This window comes from Acromyrmex echinatior, chromosome 14 (assembly GCF_024713525.1).
Source record: "Acromyrmex echinatior isolate Ae372 chromosome 14, ASM2471352v2, whole genome shotgun sequence".
NCBI lineage: Eukaryota > Metazoa > Arthropoda > Insecta > Hymenoptera > Formicidae > Acromyrmex > Acromyrmex echinatior.
This window is the reverse complement of record NC_141865.1, coordinates 7,858,412-7,884,339: the sequence shown is the minus strand read 5'-3', so window position 1 is coordinate 7,884,339 and position 25,928 is coordinate 7,858,412. Positions and strand designations below refer to the sequence as shown.

Genomic DNA, 25,928 nt, shown 5'->3' with positions numbered 1-25,928 from the left:
TGAAAATCGAAACTTGCATGGAAATCCCGCGCACATATATTGTACTTATATGTACACTTTTTTTTATAAATATCATAATTTAATTATTGAAGCAATAATTATTACCACCATCCTAGTATTACAATTCCATTATCACAATTTGTAATATCCTAATAAGCAAGAAACATTTTGTAAAAATATTTCCTATTAGGATGTCACACACTATTCGTAATATTGCAATTATGGATATTATTTTAATAATAACAAAATATAAAATAAAAGTATATTTTAATCAAATTTTTGAAAAATCAGTCGAAAATAAATATTTCATATAAAATAAATTTTAAGTAATAAATGCTTATTACAGTACTGATCAGTTTCAACTACGTTGTCGAAATTCTCTTTCAATTTCAGCTGAAATCTAACCGAAATTTCAATTTTGAGCCGGAACTGACTGAAACCGAATTTTCGATTGGACTTTACGTGATGAATAACGTATATAAATTTTATTGAATTTTGTATATTATATTTATGACATGTATACTTTATTAACATAAGCCAAAGAGAGTCTGTATTTGGAGGCTTGAAATGTAAATTTATTGTATTAGAATATATTGTTCCTAAAATAGGGATGGTAATTATCCAAACTCAATGTGCAGAGAAAGACAGAGAGGGAGAGAGATAGAGAGAGAAAGAGAGAGGGAGAGAGAGAGAGAGAGAGAGAGAGAGAGAGAATAAGAGAAATTGCTCGAATTCATAGTGTCACGCCATTGCTGTTGGCAGGCGATCGGCACCATCGGGGAAGCGACACCCATACGTTCGTCGCCGGTAGTACTGTGCAGTAATTTGAAATGCAGGAGCACGTCGCGCATTATATATTGACTGCACTACTAGCGTCTGCGATGTCGCCGGTATTTCCGAAGTTGTCCCTCACGAAATCCAACGGGGGCTGGACCCCGTCGATTGCCTGTTCGCCGTCCAAGCTCTTATACTTTACTTCTTTCGGGAGTTACTAAGTTTCGCGTAATGGAAAGTAATTTCGAGAGTAACGACATCCTCCACGAGAAGATTGCGGTGCAAAAGTATCATGCCCAACACGAAGTATCATAAAAAGTGCTTAGATTGTGCGTTAGAATTGACGTCTTGGCAATTTATTATTATCTATTATTATCTTTTTATTATATATTATACAGGAATAATAAAAAAAAGTTTTAAATGAATAATTGGATAATTAATTGTAAAAGATCTTCATTTTATTTTTACAAAACGTCTGCTTTTTAAGTACCTTCTATGTATATAATGTGTAAGCCATTTGTATGGACAGTATTGTCAATATTTGTGATTATCATTCTAAATAATAAAGATTATTAAATCCACTTTAGTCATTTTTATTATTTAGAATTATAATCATAATTGTGTCTACACAAAATGATATTGTACATCATTTACATAGAAAATATTTGGAAAGCAAACGTTTTCGAAAAATAAAATAAAAACGTTTGAAAGTCTAGGGACAACACAGATTTATGTTCCAAGTAAATCTCTACATGCAAACTCTCTTTACAAGCTTGTGTTAATAAAGTAGGCATAAATATAATGGTCAAAGCTTCATTTTATGTACGTTATTCATTAGATGGTATATCTCATTAAAACATTGCTTAGATTTTTTTTTATATGTACAAACATCTAAATGGAATGTTAAGTATCATATTAACATACATACTTGAAGGTGTTAGAGATTTTCAAGCAATTCTTATTTTATCCTGAATAAAAGAAAAGCTGAATTTGAATAATTACGAAAGCGTAATGCTATTACCAATCAATTGATTATGAGCTATAGCGATGAATTTTTTGTAAGATACGACAAACATATTGTCTTTCGTTTTTCATTGATATCTAATTTAAATTATAATTTTTTACAAATTCTATCAATATAGATTCTCTGTAAATTGCATTCAGACATGTTATAGTGTACAAAATAATTCGAAATTGTGCTAGATACTTTTGGGATAGATATATTATTCTTCTCATTAAAAAAAACCACGAAAAGTTCGTGTAAGAAAAAAAAATTTTTTTATTAGAATATTCTGTCATTTTCGAAATTTGCAATAAAAAAGAAAGTACTAGTTACATCTTGCGATACGAATAGCAGACACAATCATAGTAATCAATCATAAAATGGACGAACCGTAATGAATCGATAGACGATGCACGTTCGATTTGTCTTGGGCCAGTTGATAGATAGATGATGGATAGTACTTGCGTTTCGAGTCCAGTCAAAAATAGCTGCGTGTAGATAGGTAGGGAAAGGACATACACTGTAGTGCTCAGGGGCAAGGGGGTGGCTGACAGGGATGGAGAGAGGGAGGGGGGAGGAGGGGATTGGTGGAGAGGATAGACCGGAGGGTGAGCCGTTATACTAATTTGGCGGGCGCTCGTTAACGACCCCTTTGAGGTCATAACTTTTGCCGCAAGCTCGACGCGTGTGCGAGCTTGGGTGGCGCGAAGCGCGCGATGTACCCGGTGTCCTTTCTGCATCGCGCGCGTCTCCCTTTCTCCTTCCTTTCCGTCGCGTTGTCGCCCCACTACTGGTGGTTTCAACAGCGTTTCAACACTACTCGGCAGTCGGTACTCTAAAAGCATCGCAGAGCTTTCGTTGTCCCCTTTTCTCCCTCATCCAACTCTTCTGTCTCCTCTCTCTCTCTCTCTCTCTCTCTCTCTCTCTCTCTCTCTCTCTCTCTTCTTGCTTCTTTCTTCCTCCATACTAGAGGGAGCACGCACGTTACTCGACGAGCTTTCGGGCGCATGCCCGGCCAATCAGCGCGCACCGCGCGCAACGTAATCGTGGGTTCACCAAGTGGGGATGAGAAACGTGCTCTCATCTCGCGGACGCTCCTCGAGGAGCTTTCCCGCAAGCTCAGTAAGCGCTGCGAGCTCGCCGTGGCCGGGAGCGTCTCGTGGTTGTTACGCGTTGATAGATCAAGTATAGTCCTCGCACCTCCTAGACTTACTCCAGCAAGCCGAGTATTCACTATTCTTCAAATTTCAAAACTTCGTACGGGGGAAAGTTCTGCGAAGAAAAGTCGCGAGTTGGCAAATCGTGATAGTCTCGCCGACGTTTGGTTGTCGTGAACTTACTGCAAATTAACTCGTGTCACAGCGAGATACACTTGGCGAGTCTCCTTAAATTCCAGATGAGAATTAACTTTTTATCGAAGAAAGAAAAAAGGGACACAATTAAATTGAAGTTTCGCATCTACTTCGTATAGAACGGATGCTTTGATCAAAAGATAAAAGTTCGACTATATTCGATGAATAGGAGGAGGTCTAGTTGCACTAAGGGGCACTTCAACTTACTTCGCTAAGTTGCGCTGAGAGGATCCCAGATCGAGGAAGCTAGCCCGTGAGGAATTGCGAGGTAGCTTTCGGCGAGCTGACGTCATCTAGAACAAACAAGTAGACTGAAGACGCGGCAGGGAGGGTATTATATCCTAAGGCTAAAGGAAAGAAAGTGAAGGCGAAGTAGTAGGGACGAACAGCAGGAGCAGCAGCAGTTGGAAAAGGGATATGTGAAGAAAGAAGAGTAAGAACGAGAGAGTAGAAAGACAGAGAAAGTCGAAGGACGAGAAAAAAGAAAAAAGGCTTGGAAGCCTCGAGCCTTAGGGTTATTACGGCAGGCAAGTTAGAAACCAGGCGAAATAGGATTTCGATCGAAGTATTTCCAGGTGCTGTGGTGATTAAGAGCCGATTAATGCGATCGGCCTTAATTAGTAATCAGCTAGCTCGCAGTCGTAATTCGCTCTGTCGTTCGCTTTTGCATGATCGCGAACATCTGCTAACTGACACGTCATCATCGTCATCATTGTTGTCGTTGTCGGAAGAAAGGTGAAACCGACCTCATCTCGATGCTAACTCTAGACATTTTTGGCATCATTCGGCAATGATGACGGGCGCAGCATTCCTGGGAAACGTCTTCGTGCTTGTTATCGATTGATTGATCAGACTGACTGATCAGACGAGGAATTGGATCCCACGTATTACTAGGACGAGGACGAACGATGTTTCATAAAGCCACGTAAGGATCGCGCGTGCCTGTTTTCTCTTCACTTTTCTTTCGTCGAGGGTGACGGAAAGAGAAGGAGCTAAGATGTGCTCGAGATCGTTCCTACTGTGCGTCCTTGGCATCATTGCTGTCGTCAACGGTAAGCCTATGTTAAGCCTTATAACATTATCGAAAGTTGATTCCCTGATTGAGATAGTTTTCTATTTTCTGCACGAAAGGGAGAAATTGTTTCTGAAGAAACAAAATCTCTTCGTAATTCGTACTTTTAACTAAAGAAATGAAAAATATTTCGTAATTTATGGCAGTTTAGATATTCGGCATGATATTGATGATCATTATTACTCTGATAATCATGTTTGTGTGGTTGAGTATTTCTTAGATGATTAACTTTTTGCAGACTATTCTGAATTTTACTACTTATTATGAGTCAGATCACTTGTACTACTGAGGAATGATTGTTTTTCAAAGGGTTTTTGTACTCTAAAGAAATTCAACATTACAGTTTACAGTTGTATGACTCGAACGTTTTTTTACTTTTTTTAATTACGTGTTAGAATTTGAGGCAGAATCAGCAAAATAATTTAAAATTGAGAAACTATCTTTAAATCCCCCCCCACGTGGTCTGTAGGGAGTTATGAGAGAATATTGCAAAACTTTTGGAGAGATTTCTGGGAGATTTTCAAGCGTATTCTTAATTATAATTGCTACTGACGTAAAAATTGAAATGGGAGAAAGATGGAATAATAAATAAAAGTATAAAAAATTAATACCTATGTATGTGATAGATGAGAACAATTTTTTTTAATTGATTAAAAATCTCTTGACTGCATCAAAAAAGTTGTTTGTCTACCAATGTACATGGTTTTCCGAAACTAACTCGAAATTTGCGTGTAAATTGTGCATCCAGCACCGGAAATGTAAGTAAGAGCTAACCGAGCTAACCCATCATTCTTTATGTTTCTTGTTCTCCGGCGTGCCTTTCTCTGACGGGCGACAGGATGGACCTTGCAGAAAAAGAACGACGAGAGGTGGCGGAAGGGGAGTCCGACGAAAATGCTCGCTCGTCGAGCACGGGGTAACACGACGGTTTTATACATGGCCGGTTTTTATGAGCGCACGCCATACGCGCGTGCCGATGGCCGTAATCTATGTGCTGAAATTGAGGGATGTCGAAGAGAGACGGGCAGTATAGTATGATAGGGTGAAAGAGAGAGATGGCTGGTTAGGTTCGCAAAGGGTAAAAGAGAGAAAAGAGGAGGGGGGAGAGAGAGAGAGAGAGAGAGAGAGAGAGAGAGAGAGAGCCAGGCCAGGTTGTTACGTGTGCTAACGAAATTCTCTCGTACGAACTACGACGAAAAAAAGGCTGATATTTTCGCCGTTTCAATGAATCGGTGACAGAAAAAAACGGACGATCAGTACGAGGAAAAATTATGCCAGTAAGGGTCCAGGAGGTGGTATCAGTTTCGTTCAGGATAAATTGAAATACTGGCCGAATAATGATTCTCCTTTTTCAGCGGTATTGCACACTCGTAATCATACCATTCGAGACTCTGTTTTTACCATCGTTTTAGAATCCCTCTGTGCCGAGCAGAAAAAAATGTACGATGTTGCTGTTTGCGCATTTCCACGTATCCACAGAATGTCTACTCGTATATCTTTTAATTGCGATTTTTTTTAATTTACTTGGGAATATAATTTTCACTTAGCAAAATTTTAATAGGACGAAATCTCCTTGTCGAAATTGTTTAATATTAAAAGATAATTATCGCGACAAGAAATTTTTATGAAACAAATATCGCGCTAGAGATGATGTTTTGATGATTTTGGGACGTAGAGTGTATGTTTTATCGTATAATATTTTTTACACCTGAAAGGATTTTGTTTGTACAGCATAGTAGTGTTTGGCCGTGTTTATATTAATTAATATAATCCGGTGTATGCGTGGTGTATTGTGGCTTTTGCGCGGCCGCACCATTGCGCGGAAAAGCTAATTTCGAATACTCGGAAAAGAGAGGCGCTTTTTGACTAGGACATGTAACAAAAATGCAGAAATATATATCGGTGCGTTGGTTATAATATAAACGCTTCGCTCAGCGCGTAAGATACGCTTGTTACCTCCGCCATTGTTTGAACTCCATGTAATTAATTAATCATGACGTTATGCGCGGTATCACAAATATTTGAGATAAAAATGCATAACTGTATGCATCGAGCATCGTGATTAATGGCATGAACGCTCGTTATACGTGTGCGTCGAGAGAGTAGCTGAAGCAAAATTTCATTGCAATTGTAAACAGTGAAAAATACGGAAACATTTATTAACAGAAAGTAACAATTGCGTAAATAAAGGAAGGTAAAATTATATAAATATCCAAATAAAATAACTAACAATTTAAGAGGGTATTTAAAGACCATGTGTGTGTATATATATATATATATATATATATGTATGTATATATATATATATATATAGATAGATAGAATAAAAAATAAAATAAAATAAAATTTAGAAAGAATTAAGTTATCAATTAAATTAAATTAATTTTCAAACAGACACATAATTGGCTAATTAAATAATATCGGCAAAAAAATATTTTTTTAATTTGATCAAATGTCATTTATGACATTTTCGTTTTGTAATAAGTAAAAAATTATGTTTTTTGAATTATATTATTATATTTTTGAAGTAAAAGAGCTAAGCATATCTTGCTTCTTTTTAAAATCCATTTTGTAACAGACTTTGCATTTCGTTTGCCACATACAGCTGATACAGCGACTGTGAGAAACGAACAACAGGAGCAAAATCTCAGTTGTGCGATTTGATTTCTATTCGTATACGCGTAAACTGTTGGGTATTGTTGGATTCGAACCAATCATCGTCAGCAGGCTGCGCGCGAGCGTGATTCTGGGCGATAGAAAGCGCAGAACCTGCACGTTATATTGGTCGCCTCCGGAAATCTAGTCCGTCTCTAGTATTGTCTATCGTGTAAAATCGACCATCGTCTGAAGATGATCGTCGTTTCTCGGTTCGATCGGTCCGATGACGATCACGCGTTTAACTTCCGGCCGTCTTAAAAGGATTTTAATCCGGGAACGAAATTGTTAAAAGCGCATGTAGCTATTTTTTTGCTTAAGGTGTATATATAGTACTACATAAAAGTAATGATTTTGCTAGTATCTAAAAATTTAACTAGATAGATCTGAAAATAGATCTGAAAATTTTCTTGAGTTATCAAAATGATTGTCTTCCAAAATTGTTTTGACGATTCAAGAAAATTATTTTTAGATCTGTCTCTCTAAATTTTTTAAAATAAAATTTCGATAAAACTATTTTTTTTGTTTATAAGGCCAAAGTGGTACTGGAAATATAAGCCAAATATAAAAATCATTTTTATAAAGCATCAGATATATGGTATGATGATAATAATGACAAATTTGCTTATGAAAGAAAGAATAGAGGGTAATTTGCTATTTAATTTTTTTCTCTTCCTTATTTTATCTCGTCACGCTTTATGTAAAATCATTAAATTGACGAGACGAACGTCATGGTTTCAAGTATTTGCGTCTCTTGACCGTGACTAGAAAATCACCAGTGATGGCGGCAGAATCTGCATATAGCGTGTTCGCGTGTTCGCGTGAACACGCGGGCTGACGCCTTTAATGACGCGTGCGCATCACGACATCAGCAAGATTGACAGTTCGAGCTCTAACAATTCGCAAATAACAATTCACTTGAAATTATTGACGGCTTGACAATGAGTTAGGAGAGACATAGTCTCGAACTGTTTGATTGAATTGAAGTAGATGGGCACATAAGTGCATAGCTATAACTATCGAAAGCTGTAGGTAATTATTTTAATTATTAATAAATAAATGTTCAAGAAAGACATGCCGGTAATCATAGTCCGTTTTTATTTCAAAAGTATCTTAAGAATATATCAGGTAGTTTTTCTGCAAAAAATGACTGAAATTGTGTTTATACTTTCCATGTAAAAATGATTATTATATGCAGTTTTGAAATAGTTCAAATATATTTTATTCGATAACTACCGTATGAATTTTTAATTTAAATGTCAATTTTCTCTTTTTATCTTAGTTATTTTTAAAAAAAACAAAGTTACTTTCTGTTGAAATAATTTCTGATCCAGATCCTAAATTACCGTAAAAATGTTTACTTTTAAAACAATATAAAAAATAATTTTTCATAATTTTTTTATTTGATTAAATACGTAATACATCCTTATTTAACATACTATAGTTCTATGATTTGTTTATGATATATCTTAAGACTGTACATAAGATGGCTTAAATATAAAAATTAATTACCGACCGTAGAGTTAAAAAAAAAGAGATCAAGATTTTTGCGTTATCAGTAACTGTCGCCGTATTAATGCGATGAATAATTGATAGTTAAATTCCAACTGTCTGGAGTTTGTAATATTAAACGCTTATTTGATAAATTAGTGGATAAAATCGGACAAAGTAAATTCAATTATATCGCGTAATACAATATGAGGAGTACAATGAATCGAAATGATAATAGATATCCAAGCTGGGAGAGATGATACGAGCAATTTTGAGCGAACTTACTTGAAATTTTTTGCCGGTCGCGACAAGCATGAGAATTTTTCCCGTGAATTTTACGGTGACCTTTTTCCACTTGGCGGATTACGAGCGTACATCCAGGTGAAAATGCTCCCGCTGGGATATGGGAACGCGATCGTACATGAGGCAAAGGAATATTGCTAAGAAACATTTACAGATAACATGTAAAATGTGTGAGGAGCCCTAAAGAGATGGCGAAACTCTTCCGCAACCAGTCTAATTTGATCACAAGATACCTTGAATATCAAAATTTTAGGAGTAGAGAAGTGAGAGCAAAAGTTGAAATTAAGTCTTCTTACTTTTCGCGATTAATCATCGAGTTATCCATTCTCTCTGTCTCTCTTTTTATTTCCCCTTTTTATTTTCCCTTTTCCTTCGTAAATTTTTATGCAAATATGAGTAAATAACAAACTCTTTATATATATTTTATATATATTTTTATAAATCTTAATTATTCTATCCCATTACTTATTTTTATCAATCTAACTAAACCTTATAATTATATTTTCCCACCCATTCCTTTATCATTATTACAAATCTTTATTTTTTTACCAATAATTATTATTAATATTTAAAAATTAATTATTTTTTAAAAACTATTATATTTTAATTTATTATTTTCTACCTTTCTCTATCTATACTAATATATTATTTAAATTTTTTATTCTTTAAAATTTTTAAATTTGCAATTTAATATTTTTTCTTAAATTATAATATATATGTATGTAAATATATGTGTGTGTGCGCGCGCGCGCGCGCGTGTGTGTGTGTGTGTGTGTACATATATATATATATATATTTGTTTCTAGCAGTTTCCTATATCCGCTCGATCGCCAATTAATTGTCAAACTAAACACACGCGTAACATTTGCATTTAGTTAATTGATATATGAAAATGATAATGACACGGAATACCGAGTCACGCCAGTCATCGAGTTAATCATAAATGAATAGCCCACAGCAATAGTTGCACTCTAAGTCATGATAGCCACATGAGAGTAAACTGCGTGACTCTTAATTATATATATTCATCTATTAACGAATTACTCGGCACGCACGAGACACGCCCGCGTATTTTCGCGGAAAATTTTCCAGAGTGACAATAGAATGTTATACAAATTTACGCGGATGCATGAAAAAAATTTCACGCTCGTTGTGCGTTCAGTATAAAATACGACGTAAGGCTATCACAATCCGTCGACGGATAGAATTATGTACACCTATTCTTACCTCATTTTTATAACTTTATATATTCTTAGAGGACTTATCCTTGGATACTTATAAAAGTACTATCTATCTCTTTCTTTCTTTTTTCCCTCTGCTTATCTGTTTCCCTTTCTTTCTCTTTCTGTCATTCCGCAGACTTCGCTCTCCTTGCGCATTCAAAAACCTTGTAAATTACGGCGAAGTGACGCAGGTTGATTAATTACGACTACGTGCGTGCACCCGCGCGCGATGTTCATCCTGGCGGGGACGCATCGCTCCGTCAATGCGACAACGTCGACGGAGACGTGACATCGAGACGACGACGACGATGACGACGATGACGACGACGGTACGAACATCTTTCCGCATGGCATACTATGAGCTCGCATATTCGCGAAAAGCATTCGCGACTCTCGTATGGTACTGCGAAATGCAGCGGTAAGACGACGCTTGCGGGTATGCACAGAAGGATGCGTGCGCAAGTGCGCTCATATACTTACTCGTATATGTATCGAAGGAACGCGTATGCATACATTATACGAATCTTTATTTTGAATTTCGAAGATCTCTTTTTGAAGATTGTGCTGAAAAACTGATTAATCAAAATAGTTTACTTGGATTTTTATATACGAAAAGAAAAATTTTCTTTTGAGCAGAGTGTAAAAAGCTTTAAAAAATTAAAAAGCTATTGTCGCCTTAATATTATTACATTTATTATATTTTAATTTTGTGCAATTTTTCGAATTTTATATACAGTTATAGCAAAAAGATCAGGAAATTATGAAAGTTACGAGAGTAATGACTAACTGAAATCAAAGTTACCATTTTATATTGTTAGGAATTTAATCGTTTTTAACTCTTGATTCTCAAACTTTCTGTATAATATTTATTGTAATAGCGTTATTATTGTACAACATGCTTGGCTGCATTTATTCGTTCCCAAAGTTTTGTTTTCAGCTAATTTACGTTTTTTGAATTCTCATGGCTAACCATTTTACTTGGCTTTCGAACTTCTTGTGAAATAAATCACTTTTAGACCATCCAGTGAATCTCTCTTGAATCTCTCTTCAATTAATATTTGTTCGGAAAATATGAGATTTACCGTCTACATATATTTTATAAAACATCGTTGAAAATGGCTCAAAGCGGAGCCGAAATGTTCGATTGTTTTAATTATGTATTATTTTAAATTTAATAACCATAATTTGCGCATCACTTACCGCGTTGAACTCTCATTGTATGCGAAGTATTCCTTGTACAATTTCAATAAAAAAATTTTTTTATAATGTAAAAAATATAAGAGTATAATAAATGGCAATGAGAGCGTGATAAGTGATGCGCAAATTACAATTATTTAATTAAATTTGAAATAACACATAATTGAAATGTATACGAATGTATTTCAACTGACAATGAGATTATTTTTTCAGAAAATGGATGTGTCTAGATAAATATTGCACGTAAAAATTGAGAAATCAATAATCGATATTTTTTCTTGTGGCGCATCTCCGTTGCCAAGATTCCCGCGCGATGAAATGTGGATACGGATATTTTTTTTTCTTTTTTCCTCGCTTTTTTCTGTCAGATGCACAGTAGTATATTTGATTATTTATCGATACAATACGAATTAGGGAGGCAAATACGTAAATGTTCGACGCTTTGCTATCGATATTCGCGTATGTCCATTATTATACGGTCGAATCTTTTATTCTCGTTAGCATATCCGGTGCAATATAGCACCGAGAATCTCGCTCGAAAATGAAAGGGATTTCAGAAAAAAGCGTGTTACGCGACGAGGGAAGGTGTATACATAGCAAATTGAAAAATACGGGAGTGCCGCGTAAATGCTGTTTTCACCCCATTTTTCTCCCCTCTTTTTTATTCGCGAACGAGAATGGTTTTTCGGACCACAGCCGCGACGGTGCGTATATTCGAACGTCGCCATGATTTATTCAAAGCATAATCCAAGAAACGGGAAGCCACGAAATAATTACTTTATTGCCAGATTCATCCGGGTTATATTTTCATGGCTTTTTTTTCTTTCTTTTTTTTAAATAGCGAAATATGAACGTACGTGCGATCGATAATACTGCTGCCACAATATTGTAACGAAATAAAAACGGAAAATGTGTTTTTTCGAATCGAATTAACAAATAAAATCTATTGTGTTAATAAATGGAATAAATAAATAAATTAATAAATATCTATAATCTATTTTATTAATAGATAGAATTTTAATATGTATTTTGGGATACTTATTACTTTAACTTTATCACGTGATTAAAATCTTTAAATACATAAATTTAATTCTGCATTAAGTTTTTAGTTTTAAAATGAAATTTTTAATTTTGGAATTGTAAATTATTGTGCAATGCACGGTATTTATAATAAATCACGATGTCTAATTACAACCTTGGCAATGAATGAAAGCGTTCAAACACGATGGCTATTTGGAAAGTATCGTAAATAAATTTGCATGAGTTTAGTTTTCAAATAACGTGGGAAATATTTCGTAAATCGTCGGTGTTGATTGCAGAGTACCGTGTTTACTGTTTACTTCGCGCAGCACAAGTCGCATAATAATTTTCGTTCTCTTTAATACGACGCACGTTAATATACGTTACATCGAGTAAAAGGCCGCGATATTATTTTGCATTTGAAAGTAACATGTATGATCGATATGCTTACAGGAATTCTGACAAATTTAACAAAATGATGTAAATGTTATTAGATATCACAATATTTTCCATTAAATTTCTTTATTTCAGAATAAATAAGATATCTCGTGTTATTCAAAATATAACACAATTTATAATTAAAAATAGTTATGACGAATAAATTAATGATATAATTTACGATAAAACGTAATCTTTATTTTGAAGCATGCTGATCTAGAAACAGACTAATGAAAAATTATATACGTACAAATTATACGTCCGACATTTTTTTGTTGTTGCGAAGTTCTTGGTTGTCGAGGGATGATTAGGACGTTAAATCCGAATGTTATTACGATTTCACGGCTCGGCCGAGGTTATTCCGGAAGGACAGGGATTATGGCTGCGGATATAGGATAATAAGGATCCAAGGAGGTAAAGACGAGAGCTTGGTTGTACGTGACTGGAATTTCGCGTTGAAGAAAGCTCGAATTACTTTGACAAACTCCGCGGCGTACGTGCTCCGTCCCTTTGCAAAAGAGTCATGCTTGTTAGAAATCAGCAGAACGTACATGGCGAAAGCGAAATACGTAGGATACGTATAAAGTCGAAACTGAATTAATTTCTGTTATGGCGAAACTACTTTTCTTTCTTGACGATGTCTGGAAACGTATACTGTTTCGTAGAACTTAGCGACGCAGAAGGAATTGCGAATTGCATGTGTAAAATTTGTTTTAAAACAAGAATTAAAATTTTTGATGTGTATGATCTATTTTACAATTAAACAGAACGATTAGATGTATGAGTTTTTATTACGTTATAATACAAATATAATAGTATTTAATAATAATAATAATAAGAAATCGAAGTCCACGGAAAGAATGATTTTACTGGAGTATTAATCGTTATTTTCAACAATGATGCTAATAAGTATCTTAAAACATTGCAAGAACTTATTGCGAAAAATATTACCCCACTGCAAATAATATATAAAATATATAAATATTAATAAAAAATAAATAAATAAATAAAAGTAATAATAAGTATAATAAATAAAATAAGTGAAATAAATGTATATATATACCTACATATATAAATACTTATACGGCAAGTTTCATTAATTTCACATCTATTAATAGAATAGTTAATAATAATTATTTTTAATAATATAATATTCCATGTTTTCTTTATATGCTTGGCGAATATTTTTTCTTTTTTGAAAAAAGTTTTGTTAGGGATTTGATATATATGAAAAATTTCATGAAGTTATAATTCAGCAGTTCGCAACAGAGCGATATGAAACGAATGAAAAACAGGAGAAGATAAGTTCTGATCCTTGTGCTTTTCGCTGCGATCCATTGCCTGCGCCTCCGTCGAATGAATAATTCTTGTATTTCAACCGTAAAAGTCAGACAGCGGGATACAATATACGGCGAGCCGAAATTCAAGGTGTGTGCGAAAGAAGCCGACGCGTCGGCAAAACGTATGTAACTTTTAAAAGGTATTGTCGCGCTGTATCGTCACGACGCGACGTCGGCCGAAGTTTTCCTGCCGAAAAGTTTGCGAGACAATGACGGGAACGACGGGGGTGGTTTGCCTTCCTGGGAGCATCCCCGGAGCGTGTCGGATACTACGCTGTCTATATCTATCCGTCGCCGATAGCAAGTTTACATCTGCGATAGTAGTTCGAAATGTTCTTTCTATCTATCCCGTTTTATTCCCGCCATGTCTCGGCGGCGATTTCTCGTTCGTTTCATCTCTCTTTTGCCATAACCCCGTTGGCGTTGGTCTCGACCCTTCCCGTCTTAGTACCTATCTACTCTCAGTCAAGTTACGACCCGCCCGAGAATGTGATCCCTCGAATCTGACTTCCCTTGTTTGCCAGGATCGACTGGTGGAATAGCGAACTTCCCTTCGGAATCAGTAACCCGATATCAATTCAATTGGTCATTTCGAAAAGATCACAAACAGAAATTTTATATAAGACAAGGAAATGATGAAGTAAGATGATGAAAAGACTTCAAATAGAACGAAATTAATTATTGTGAGCGAGAGATTGCGGAGGTAGATGTAGAATACTCATACAATAAATATTTCATGAAACGTTGTTGCAATATTGCTATGTTCACTAAAATAAATAAATATTGATGCAATATTTCGAGAAATATTATATGCTGCAATATTATGCGATATTTCAGTAATTAAGTCAAGTTTTAATACTAAATAAATAAAATGTTATTGATTAATATCACATTCTAAAATACACACGATAATGTTATGATCACAAAACATTTGGCAAAGTTCAAAAAACATGCTCGAAAGAGCTTGGGGATCTCCAGAAGACTTGCCAACGTGATTTGTGATTGTCCATCTTTTTATAGGACTCCTGGTTTCCTTTTTACAAGAAGCGCGTCCATCTTGTGGCGGGGCCGCGTACTTATCTGTTGAATTATAATATTGCAGCAATATATCGCAATATTTCCTACAAAATATTAAAATTCCATAATTATTCCTGCAATATTTCGTGCTGTAGGGGATGCGTTCCACTTGATGTTTCACCTGATGTAACGCTTGTGAGCATCATTTTATCTTTGTTGTTTATCAAATGTTAAACAAGGATGAAATAATATGTTTGCGAGCGTTGTAAACGCCAAGTGGAACACACCCATAGCGTATAGGTTCTTGGATGAATTTTATGTTCGTTCTACCGTGGAACGGCGTTTCCTATCTTTCCTTCATACGTTTAAATCGATGTAACGGGCGTTCCTAGCAGTTGGTACACGGCGCAATCGTGTACTTTAAATCGATTAATCGCGATAGGAACTGGTTGCGTGTGTAAGAACATTTCGGGGTCGGCGGCGATCACTTGAAACTTTTGGCAATAAATGTCGAAGACTATTACACGAAAATTACACGAAAATTTAGTTTCAACGATTGAAATTCCAAATCATTCTTCGAGTTACGAAAAGTTACAGAGTCGAGCGTGCACGACATTTCTGTGTGTGTTAGAAGTATAGAAATAATTCTTTCAAGATTTCATATATACGTTTATAAGTCAGTAATTTAACCTTCGACGTCTTATTGCGGTGCTTCCGTCTCTTGTTGTTACCAATATCTCCGTTCATCTTACGTCATTCGACTTACGACTTATCCTTCAATCCGATTTTCCTCTATTCACCAGGAAACCAGAAAAGCTGCAATCTCATAGGTATTCACAGGTCTTCGGTATTATCAGACGCTTAAGATAATATATCCAACAATAAATATCACTATCCGTTTATATATTAATGATAGTTTAATATTTTTGTTTAATTGAAATAATATAATACAAATTTAATCTTTAGTGAGAATTTAAGTAAAATATGAATAAATATAATTGTCTTTCATACACTGAGAAAAAAATGCTGTTGATTTAATTAAATTTTATATTATGGATTGTCACTAACATAAGTGATTAATTCATGTATATTTTTATTGACATAAAGGCCTTGATTATTGAAATAATAATTTATATCCTTTATGTCCATAAAAATATACATGAATTAATTACTTATGTTAGTGATAGTCTGTAATATAGACTTTAATTGAATCAACAGCATTTTTTTCTCAGTGTATAAATAATACGTATTAAATATACATTTAACCCCCTTTATATATTATTGATGTGGGACATCTATCGCCGCCTTATAAATTCCTTAAATGAACATTATTTATACACATTTTATAGTTACATTTACTACAAATTATTTCATAGTTTAAAACAATTTTTTTATTTACCTTTATCTAAAGAATGTATAGAATAGTATTAATCTTTAATTGTAAATCACACATCAAAGAGAACAATGAAAATTGAAATATAATATAGGGGTAATGAACACATTATTATGAGAATACATAAATAAAGTATCTACTGTTTCTGCGTTAATTAATGGTACTTAATAAATTTTAATAAAGGATGATGTTCAGACGAGTTTTGATAAAAACGTTAACTAAGCCGCAGAATTCATGGGCAAAAGTTTATTCTCATTCAAAGTCATTTGTTAAACTTTTATCGAAGAGGAGGACAAGGCGTTGCCGTGCCACTAGTAGTAATATACGCAAATAGTCAGCCATACTTGGACATGATCCTCAGAAGGTGTTCTATCGACCCTCAATGTTCCGTGTCTATTTCTTTCGATGCGATACGTAAGGAACATTTCTTGAGAAGCAGTGACAATAACGGCGAAAGACCATAACGTCGTAATAGCAATAAAAGCGTACTATCGCTGGCCGGAGATGAAATGAGTCGGCAGTAAAACTGCGGAATGCGTCGCGATGCATATAAGTCCCCATTTGTTTCAATTTGTGACGTTCGCTCTTTCGCCTTCGTTTCTTCTAACCACGTCTTTCAACAATCTTGCTTTTCCCTTCTCCACCGGCTTTCTGACTGCGACATAACCCTCCGCTGATTATTGTTACTCGGCTGACGGAGCTCCATCTTTGCGTATTATTAGTCGGCTGAGAGGGTGGATTTTTGGCTCATAAATTTCAACGCCCAACCCCGCAGACAATACGCTCTCCTCGATTGTGGTCGGAGATGTGTTTACCTTAATCATACATAAGAATGCTTCTTACATCTTGGTTTAGCGTTTTTTTTATGTTAATCTATTTTTTCCTGGTTGCTCGCCAGTGGGAGACAGAATTTTAAGGCGCGAGAATAAAGGATTATTATTACAAATGCTCCTATTTTAGCTGACTGCCATAGTTTTCGACTATAATCTGTATTTCTTTAATGAAAGATTTTAAATTATATATTTAGCTGGCTGCCATAATTTTCGACTATAATCTGTATTTCTTTAATGAAAGATTTTAAATTATGTATTTATCGCAGATATGGAGTGAAATTGTTAGAGCATCTATAATGTTTCTTTTTTTTCGTATATTTATTATATAAGTATATTTAGGAATTTAATTTAGGCAAGAGTTTCAATTTTGAAAGAGAATATATTTAAGATAAATTCAGGGCATGTACGAGGCACATAAGGGAGACACTTGGGTGTTAAATAAACGTGATTTCGCAAGTTCGATCGGATGATTCATGAATATCGGCTATATCGTCTTTGCGATGACCGCCATTGTGGCGCTTGATGTATCCATCCGCCTGTGTCCCCCGTCTTCTACCCCGACTAACAACGTCCAATCCTCCCCGAGGATTTTATTTTGCCCCATTACCTCCATATCGGAACGAACCGACGCTGACGTCATCGAGTTCCATCAAGTTGCCAATTTTGCACTTTTCTCGACCCTACGTCAACCTTCCTCTGCATTGCTCTTTTACACAGAGCCACTGTCCCCTCGCGCGCTTTTGCGTCCTAAATTCTCAGGATTATGTCTCACTTGAAATAATTTTTGTATGAATTTTGTTCGCGTTAATAATATACAGGAAATAGATAAAGTAATGTGAATTATTTACTTGTTTTATTAATAAAAAGTTGAGATACTATTTGTTATTAACACTATCTGTTCTTCTCTTTATTCTATTCTTGTTGGAATTATACACGAAAATGCTAAATACAATGCAATATTACATCATTCTTCTAGCAGAATATCTTTTAGTTGCTTAAAAGATATTAAAGAAGAATGTTTTTCACTTTGCTCTTCAAAACTAGAAATATTTAAATCAGAAGATTATATGACGAGGAGAGACATTGAAGTTTTCGAGAATGGAAGACAATTTTGAAAAATACACTGATTGTGAGACAAAATGCATTAAATTTTAATAAATAAATAAATAAAACAAGTATATAGATATAAAATAAATAATATATTTCCCAAGTGTTTACATTATTTTGTCTGTCCTCTATACCTATGTATCCTCTATACCTTGTCTTAATTTTTATACGAATACGCGAAGTACACCAGAAAATCGCAAGATTTACTTCACTTTACGTTCCTTCACTTACACACGTTAATTACGTTTTACTTGTACCAAGGTACGTGATTACGCCGGCACGGAGATTTGATGTTACCGGCAATTTTGTGTGTGTTTAATGGATCTACGACCCGCAGAAAATCAAGACTTAGCGTCGAGTGTGATAAAGCTCGACTGTTATTTGACGATACATCGCGCACTACAAGGCAACATCTTCCTCCAGTTTGTTTATGACGTCGCATAGACGAGCGAAGCAAGGATAACGTTTGTTGTGCCAGAAAGCTCCACGTATTTCCACCAAGATAAATGTCGAGCGCTTTACCGAAGACGACACAGTGTGAAATGCGGGATATACGGGGAGATCTTGTGGGTCACGTTAGATTTATATCGATAATCGAATAATTTTTTTCAATTCAAATTTCATCCTACTTATATACATATATATATATTTATTTTACATGCTAGGACTGTAATTTCAGATTGTCGTATTTTCTTGTAGTTGTAGATTCTGCGATAAACTTGCCATCAATCTTACTTTATCGAAGATTTAAAAAGTCTAAATGAGCATTTATTATTGAAGATTAAGTAACTTTGGCAAAGTAAGATTCAGCAGTATAAAGAGCTAGATAAGAAGATTTGACTTTTGCAGTTAATTCCACGCAAAATTTATGAAACATTAAATTGAAACTTTTAATATTGAAAATTAAAGGGTTGCAAGTACGATCTCGCTTTAGGTTTCTGCTAAAAAAATAGATATGTAATTCTTTCTCAACAGATAAAAATCTGTGAAATTATATATCCGCAATTACAATAAGATGGATATGACGCGACGAAACGCTCGGGAAAGATGCCAGATTATTCTGAAATAATTTTCGCAAGTTACAGACTTTTATTTTGATAAGAATATTCTCGCGCGAGAAGCATTAATACATATATACCGTGAAACACTTTAGAATATTTTATCTTTAACGACCGTCTTCGAGGCTAAAACAAGACCATTTGATATTTGCGTTAAGCAATCTCCGCGTCGCTCGTTAAAATCTAAATTTGTGGTCGCAATGTACTTCGTCTTTCTTCCTCTGTCTCTAAGAGAATTCCATGCAATCTTATCAAGTTCAGAAAAGTAGAGCGAATAATTTTTATATCCGCATCGCTAATATAATATTACTGTTATTTACATATGTAAAAGATGTCGTATAATATTTTTTTCTAAAGAAGTTCTTTTTTTCTGAGAAAAATATTCTGATTTAAATGAACAATAAGAATAGCATTTTGGTGAGACAAAATATTTTCTAATTAAGATAACCAGAAATTCTATTTGGTTTCACCACAATGCCATTTTTATCGTGAATTCATAACCAGCAATATTATTTGCTATTCTTGTTGAGTTTTTTTTCTTGATTTAATCAAAACTTTTTTTCAATATATGTGATCGAAGAATCCTTATGAAAGGAAAAGCAATTTTGGGGCATCCTGTATGTATTTTTATCGTCTGTTGGCGTATGTATATGTGCGTCCGTTTGCCAACATGAGCGTTTCATACGAGCTTGACGAGATAAATGGCAGACGGCGGAGATATCTGCGAAGAGCGAGGGACGTGAGAGCGGGGTAGTAGAAGGTAGTGGGTTTTGGGGGTCTATGGGGGGCGAAATGGGACCGTCGCGTTGGAAGAGTCCGTTTCAATTCAGATAGCGACGTCAGCGTAGGACATGTCGACTGGCAGGCTTTCGGGGCAACGGTCCACCCCCTTTCCTCCTCCTTCTCTTCTCGAACAGCGTGCGACAAAAAGCGGGGACGACGGGGAGGGGAGGGTCGAGGGCAACCTGGCGAGCAGATAACGCGGGTGAAATGTGCACGGGCATTATTTTTCCGGGTAAATGTGGCGTAATAGAAAAAAAGAACGAAAGAGCTGGAAGGGGGGGAGGGGGGAGGGGGGAGCGACGCATGCTCCCGAGTTATCCGGACTTTATTTCGCGGAGGTGAGAGAGCAAGTTCAAAGGATGGAAAAAGGAGACGCATCAGATTCTACTTGATGCTGTTAGATGGGAACGAGAGCAATGATTGAAGACCCTTGCGCAAGAATCAGGCAAGTTCACAAATGTTACCGGTGAAATTCCGATCAGTGGCGTTTCAATGAAGTGGAAATGGATGACGTTGTCTGACTACTAGCGTGGGAAATTGTGCGAATGAACGTTATAAGAAACTGTATTCGCAACAGTAGCGAGGGACGATGGCAAGGATGTATTGATGTATTTATTAACCTTGCTAAGAAATCTTCTATCAGATTTTCTGTATTTCTCTCTCCTTTTTGATCGACAAAAATTTTAAAAATCTTAGTAGATCGTAAAATATAGACGGACATTAAAGTGCGACTTTATTTTGAAATTACTGTTGATTTAATTGTTTTCATTTAAAGACACGTTTAAAAATTAATTAACGTTGGAAATGCATCCTGATAACAAGACGTTATAATAAGAACCTTTTAATTATGTCAACAGAGATTGTCCATCGTCCATCCTAAAAATTGCAAAATATGAATTCTATTTGCGTAGAAACAAACACTTCTCGTCATTTCTTCGTCTTTGAATATATTATATATATTTTATTAAAGAGTGCGACTGTGCTGACAGTGAAGTTAAAAAGGGAGGATAAAAAAGGGTCGAGTAAAAAAGCAACTAAGCGTCGTAAAGGAGAAGAGGAAGCGGACATACAGGACGAATATTTGAAATATTTTTGGCGAGAAAATTTCGGAAATTTGTTGCTGCAGGATGCCGCGAATTCTTCCCAGAAATTTATGGATCCTCGACGAAGTCTCGGTCGGGCTTCGTGAGAGGCGAGATATAATTACGACGAAGTAAATGGGGTGGGGTATTGCGGGTAGGGGGATGAGGGGTGGTGGTGCAGGCGTTGTAAGAGGTGGTTCGGGGGCCGTCCGTTAATGCCGACCACGAATTATGTACACGAGACTCGAAATAACGAGCGTAAATCGATACAACAAGCCGAAAGGGAACACAGTTTAAGTTTCTACTGATTGCGCAATAATTATGTCGGTTAATTACGCGCTAACGGCGAATCATTATTTACATACACTTTACGTCAATAAGGATCGTCTTCTCTCTCTCTCTCTCTCTCTCTCTCTCTCTCTCTCTCTCTCTCTCTCTCTCTCTTTCTCTCAAAGAAATAATGACAAAAAAGAAAATGAGTGATCTGAATAAGAGATAAAAAAGTTTTTGTATAATTAACAAAAAGCATCGTGATGCTAATTATACTACGCAAAGATTTATTTTTACAAGAGCTGAAGAAAGTTGAAAACTCTTTATCACATAATTATTGAATTATATATAAAATAGATTGAATATTTTATATTAATACTTCATAGATTTATTTTTGGAAACATCAAAATTCATTTCCTCTTCCATTGTAAAATTATTTAACTCTTTCGCGTACTATTTTTGGAATATACATGTACAATTACAAGAAAAAGTGCCGTGAGATACGATCGTAGTTATTAAATTAACAATTACAAGATCGTGCATTTAATGAACTCTCATTAAATTATAAGATCGAAATGAATAAAACGATAAATTGTCGAAGTAGATATCTCATGTTATTCTTCTATCGCACAATTACGTGATAAAGAGCGTGCCGCGTGCGGTAAATCTCGGAAGCATTGTGCAGAGTGCGGTACAATCGTCTTATTCACGTAATCGTAATTAACTACGTTCTCAAGAGTGAATGTTGTGCGAGTGAAACGAAGAAAGCTCAGAGAAGAAACTTGGAAAGCATCGGGTAACGATAAGACAACTTTGAGTGAAATTTATTTTTTATTTATTCTTTATATCTGCAAATTTAATTGTTTATGAGTAAATGATATTGAATAATAAAAATGAATTTTTATTTTAAATTAGATACTGGATCCATATGAAAATTTTATTATATAAAGTTAAGAATATACAATGTCGTACGTAAATGTAATTTTATGAACATCTAATAAATAAAATTTAAATAAGATAAAATCTTAGAACAAAAATCACTAAATTTTTATTAAATAATTAGCAAAAAAAAAATTAATTTTGCCATTAGTAATCTATTTATTAACAAATCGATTATTATTTATATAGGTATATATGAAACATTTCAAATATCGGAAAAAATTAACTCGGCAATAAAAATTAATCGAGAATTAGTAACATAAATAAATTCATAATAGATTGCTCATGTAAACTTAGTTAAAAATCCAACGTTTTGTGTGATATATTTAATTTAAATTTAAGGTTCGCTCTAAATAATGTTCAATTAAATTAAACTAAACAAGATAGATGGCTACGAACCAGAGTTAGATGTTTAATGTTAATTATACAACAATGAATCTCATAAAACAATAAGCATACGCGTTTCTATTCTCTATCATTTCATTATCAATATTAACAAAATAAAAATGATTAAAAACTGTACGTAATAATATTAAAACAGCAATTAAAAATATAAAATTAAAATTATAACGCATTAAGAACAATAAAATTAAAAATATTAAAACAGTTGAATTAGTAAGAGTGATTTAATGTTACAATTTTAATTTTATATCTTTAATTGTTATTTTTATATTAGTATTATATACCGCTTTTAATAATTTGTGTTTTATTAATATTTTGATAATAATTTTATAGAGATTGTATTGTTTTACGAAATTTATTGCTGTATAATTAGCATTAAACATCTAGCTCTGTCTTGTAGTTTTTTATCTTGTTAGTTTGATTAATTTAAATTGCTTTTAACTTGAAAATTATTACGATATCATATTTTTAAATTTTAATTAATCTCTAAAACACGCCGTTAAAGTATTATACGCGATGGCTATGGCATATCTTGTATAATAATTTCTGGAACAACGTGTGATACATTATTCCAGTAACTGACGTGGCGTCTTTGCATCCTTTTCACGAGAATGACATTATTATGGCGTGATTAAATTCCATATGATCTAGAAGTGATGTACATTGCGGTGTGTCATTGCGACCAAGTTTATTGATTTTCTGAAGATAGATTTAAAGTAAGCGAGAGAAACATACGTCATTTCTATGTAGGAATAAGGAATATCCATAAAACATTTTTCATTGCAATACGTAGGACGTATAGATTAATTCCGGGAAAAAATGTTTTAGAATATCGATATTATTTAAATATCTTTTTTATACTATGCCTTGTTGAAGATATTATTTCATACATCCTGGAATAGATGCATTTGCATTTCAATCATTTTCTAGAATTTCTTTTTTCGCTAAGCTATTCTCAGAATATTTTTATTTATTTATTAATAGTACATTTTTATTTTTTTTATCCATTTATGGTATATTTTCTATATTTTCTACATTTTAACATTAAAGTAATATATATATATATATATGCATACATAAGATAGTACATGAAATATGAGTTTTGTGAGAAGAAAATAAAATTTCCCGTAAAAAATATCGAAATGTCCGCATTTGTCGCACAGATTGCAATACAAGAGACATTCCAAGAATATCCGTTCATGTAACATGCAATCGTAGAAGGCAGCGTGTGACGTACATATTACAATAGGCGAGACTACTACATAAATGCGCGTTGTTGCACCGTTTTCTACCTGTCCAAGCGTTCTCCCTGGCGAAATAACGAAGAGAGGACAAAGTGGGCCGCCGAGAAGCGAGTCCAGTCCAAGGACAAGTTTCATCGCGAGCGCAAACTACGCGCATCGCTCACTCCGACGTAAGGGTGACGGAAAGTAAGGAGACGAAAGTGCGGGAGAATATTGCGGGGGACGATAGAATGGCTCGATGTGACACGCGGACATGAAGCGAAGAGCTAGGATTACACTTCGTCCATTAAAAGACTCGAGTCTTCCTGGCGAGGCGCGAGCCCGTCATCTTTGTGTGCCATGCACAGTGTGACCAACTGGTTTTGAAATGGAGTTGCACACACGACGCCTTTTCGCTATAAGCGAGATGAGACGATGTTCCTTGAGAACTCGATTGTTCGTTGCATGCAAGGATATCACGGTTGTAGCTTGAGGGTATGAGAGGAATATTGGCTGTCAGCAAAACTGTAGTGCGACGTAAAATGGAGATATATATCTATCAGACTGACACTTTGCACAAAGTAACATTATTTGTTTGGTATGCACACAAATTTATTTGATAGTACATCTTTGCGTTGTGTAATACAGAGAAATAACTGTTGTAATTCCATTAAAACTCGGAAACAGAAGAAGCAAAATCTGCTATCGTGAATACACGTGGAAAGGGAAACGAAAACAATGTCGTTCTTCTCCCTTTTTATTAAACGTACGAGTATTTTTCGCCTCTGTACACTATTGCATGAATGTGTAATGGAACAAGCGAGTGCACGCACTTTGAATGAAATATAAACGAACATATTTCACTCGCAGTGCGTCCGTTCGGTTCTTCCTTTACACCTCTACGGTAATATACACGAACGATACAGACACACTCGCGTGTATTTTGTGCAAAGAGAAACTTGAAATATATAACTTGCTCTCTTTTATGTTGTACCTGTTTCAATATTCAATGATGTCAAAGAAAACGATGTTCCAAAAAATTATTTTTATTATATCTATTATGCCAATATTTCATTGCTTGACAGATCATATAACGCGACACAACTTTAGAATTAATTATTTCGTGTAAAATGTCTATGTAATCAATACATACATTTATGTACATACATAAATATACGTACATACATTTATGTACATACATAAATATACGTACATACATTTATGTATTGCATTAGTATAATGTTACATACATCAGTTTATGTTTGATTACGTTGTATTGAATATCTTATGACTTTTAAATCATATATTAAATATTTCGAAATTTTAGTATTATTTAATATTTTAATAATTTAAAAAAAAACATCAAATAATTTTCCAAAGACAACAAAAATTTTCTAACTACAACGAAATGGTTTGTTATTGCTACTATAATACAGATATCACAGCTAAGATATTATCTATGATATCTATATTTCAGTTGTCCATATTTTACATTTGCCATTTAATTACCACATGTAGTTTTTAGTTATGACTACTTTCTTTTTTTCGTGAATATTTTGCTTTTTTGAATTGCGAAAAATCATTAAAAATAATTGTTAATTTCAGAAATAAAAGCTTGGTTAAAAGTCGTAAATAATTCGTATTCGAATAGTTAAACGATTCTAATGCTTCGGACATCTAATAGAATATTTCTTTCTTGTCCTTAAAAAACGAAACTTTTAAAGAGAATATTGAATCTATTTGAAGGTGTTAAAAAAGTATTTCAACCGACTTAAAATTATTACAAAGATAGAGGAAGAAAAGAAAAACAAAAAATTTATAATTGTGTGTATAACAGTTAAAAATATATCGTCACTATGTAAATTATATTTTATATAATAATTTTATATAATTATTTTTATTCTATTAAAAAGTGGCCAATGGACAGATGTCTGACAGGTTGAAGCGTCGTAA

The 25,928-nt window shown here is 34.4% G+C and overlaps 1 protein-coding gene across 2 annotated transcripts in view; it reads left to right on the top strand.

Moving 5' to 3' along the window:
- The first annotated feature begins 2,782 nt into the window (after positions 1-2,782).
- CARPA (Carbonic anhydrase-related protein A) overlaps positions 2,783-25,928 on the top strand; it is a 168,401-nt gene continuing 145,255 nt past the window's right edge. Inside the window, exon 1 of one of the 2 annotated variants that reach the window (XM_011066277.2) lies at positions 2,783-4,181. In XM_011066277.2, coding sequence (XP_011064579.1) covers positions 4,127-4,181 — 55 coding nt within the window. In that variant the 5' untranslated portion in view covers positions 2,783-4,126. The remainder of the gene's footprint in view (positions 4,182-25,928) is intronic. The other variant, XM_011066279.2, reaches the window with a different exon arrangement.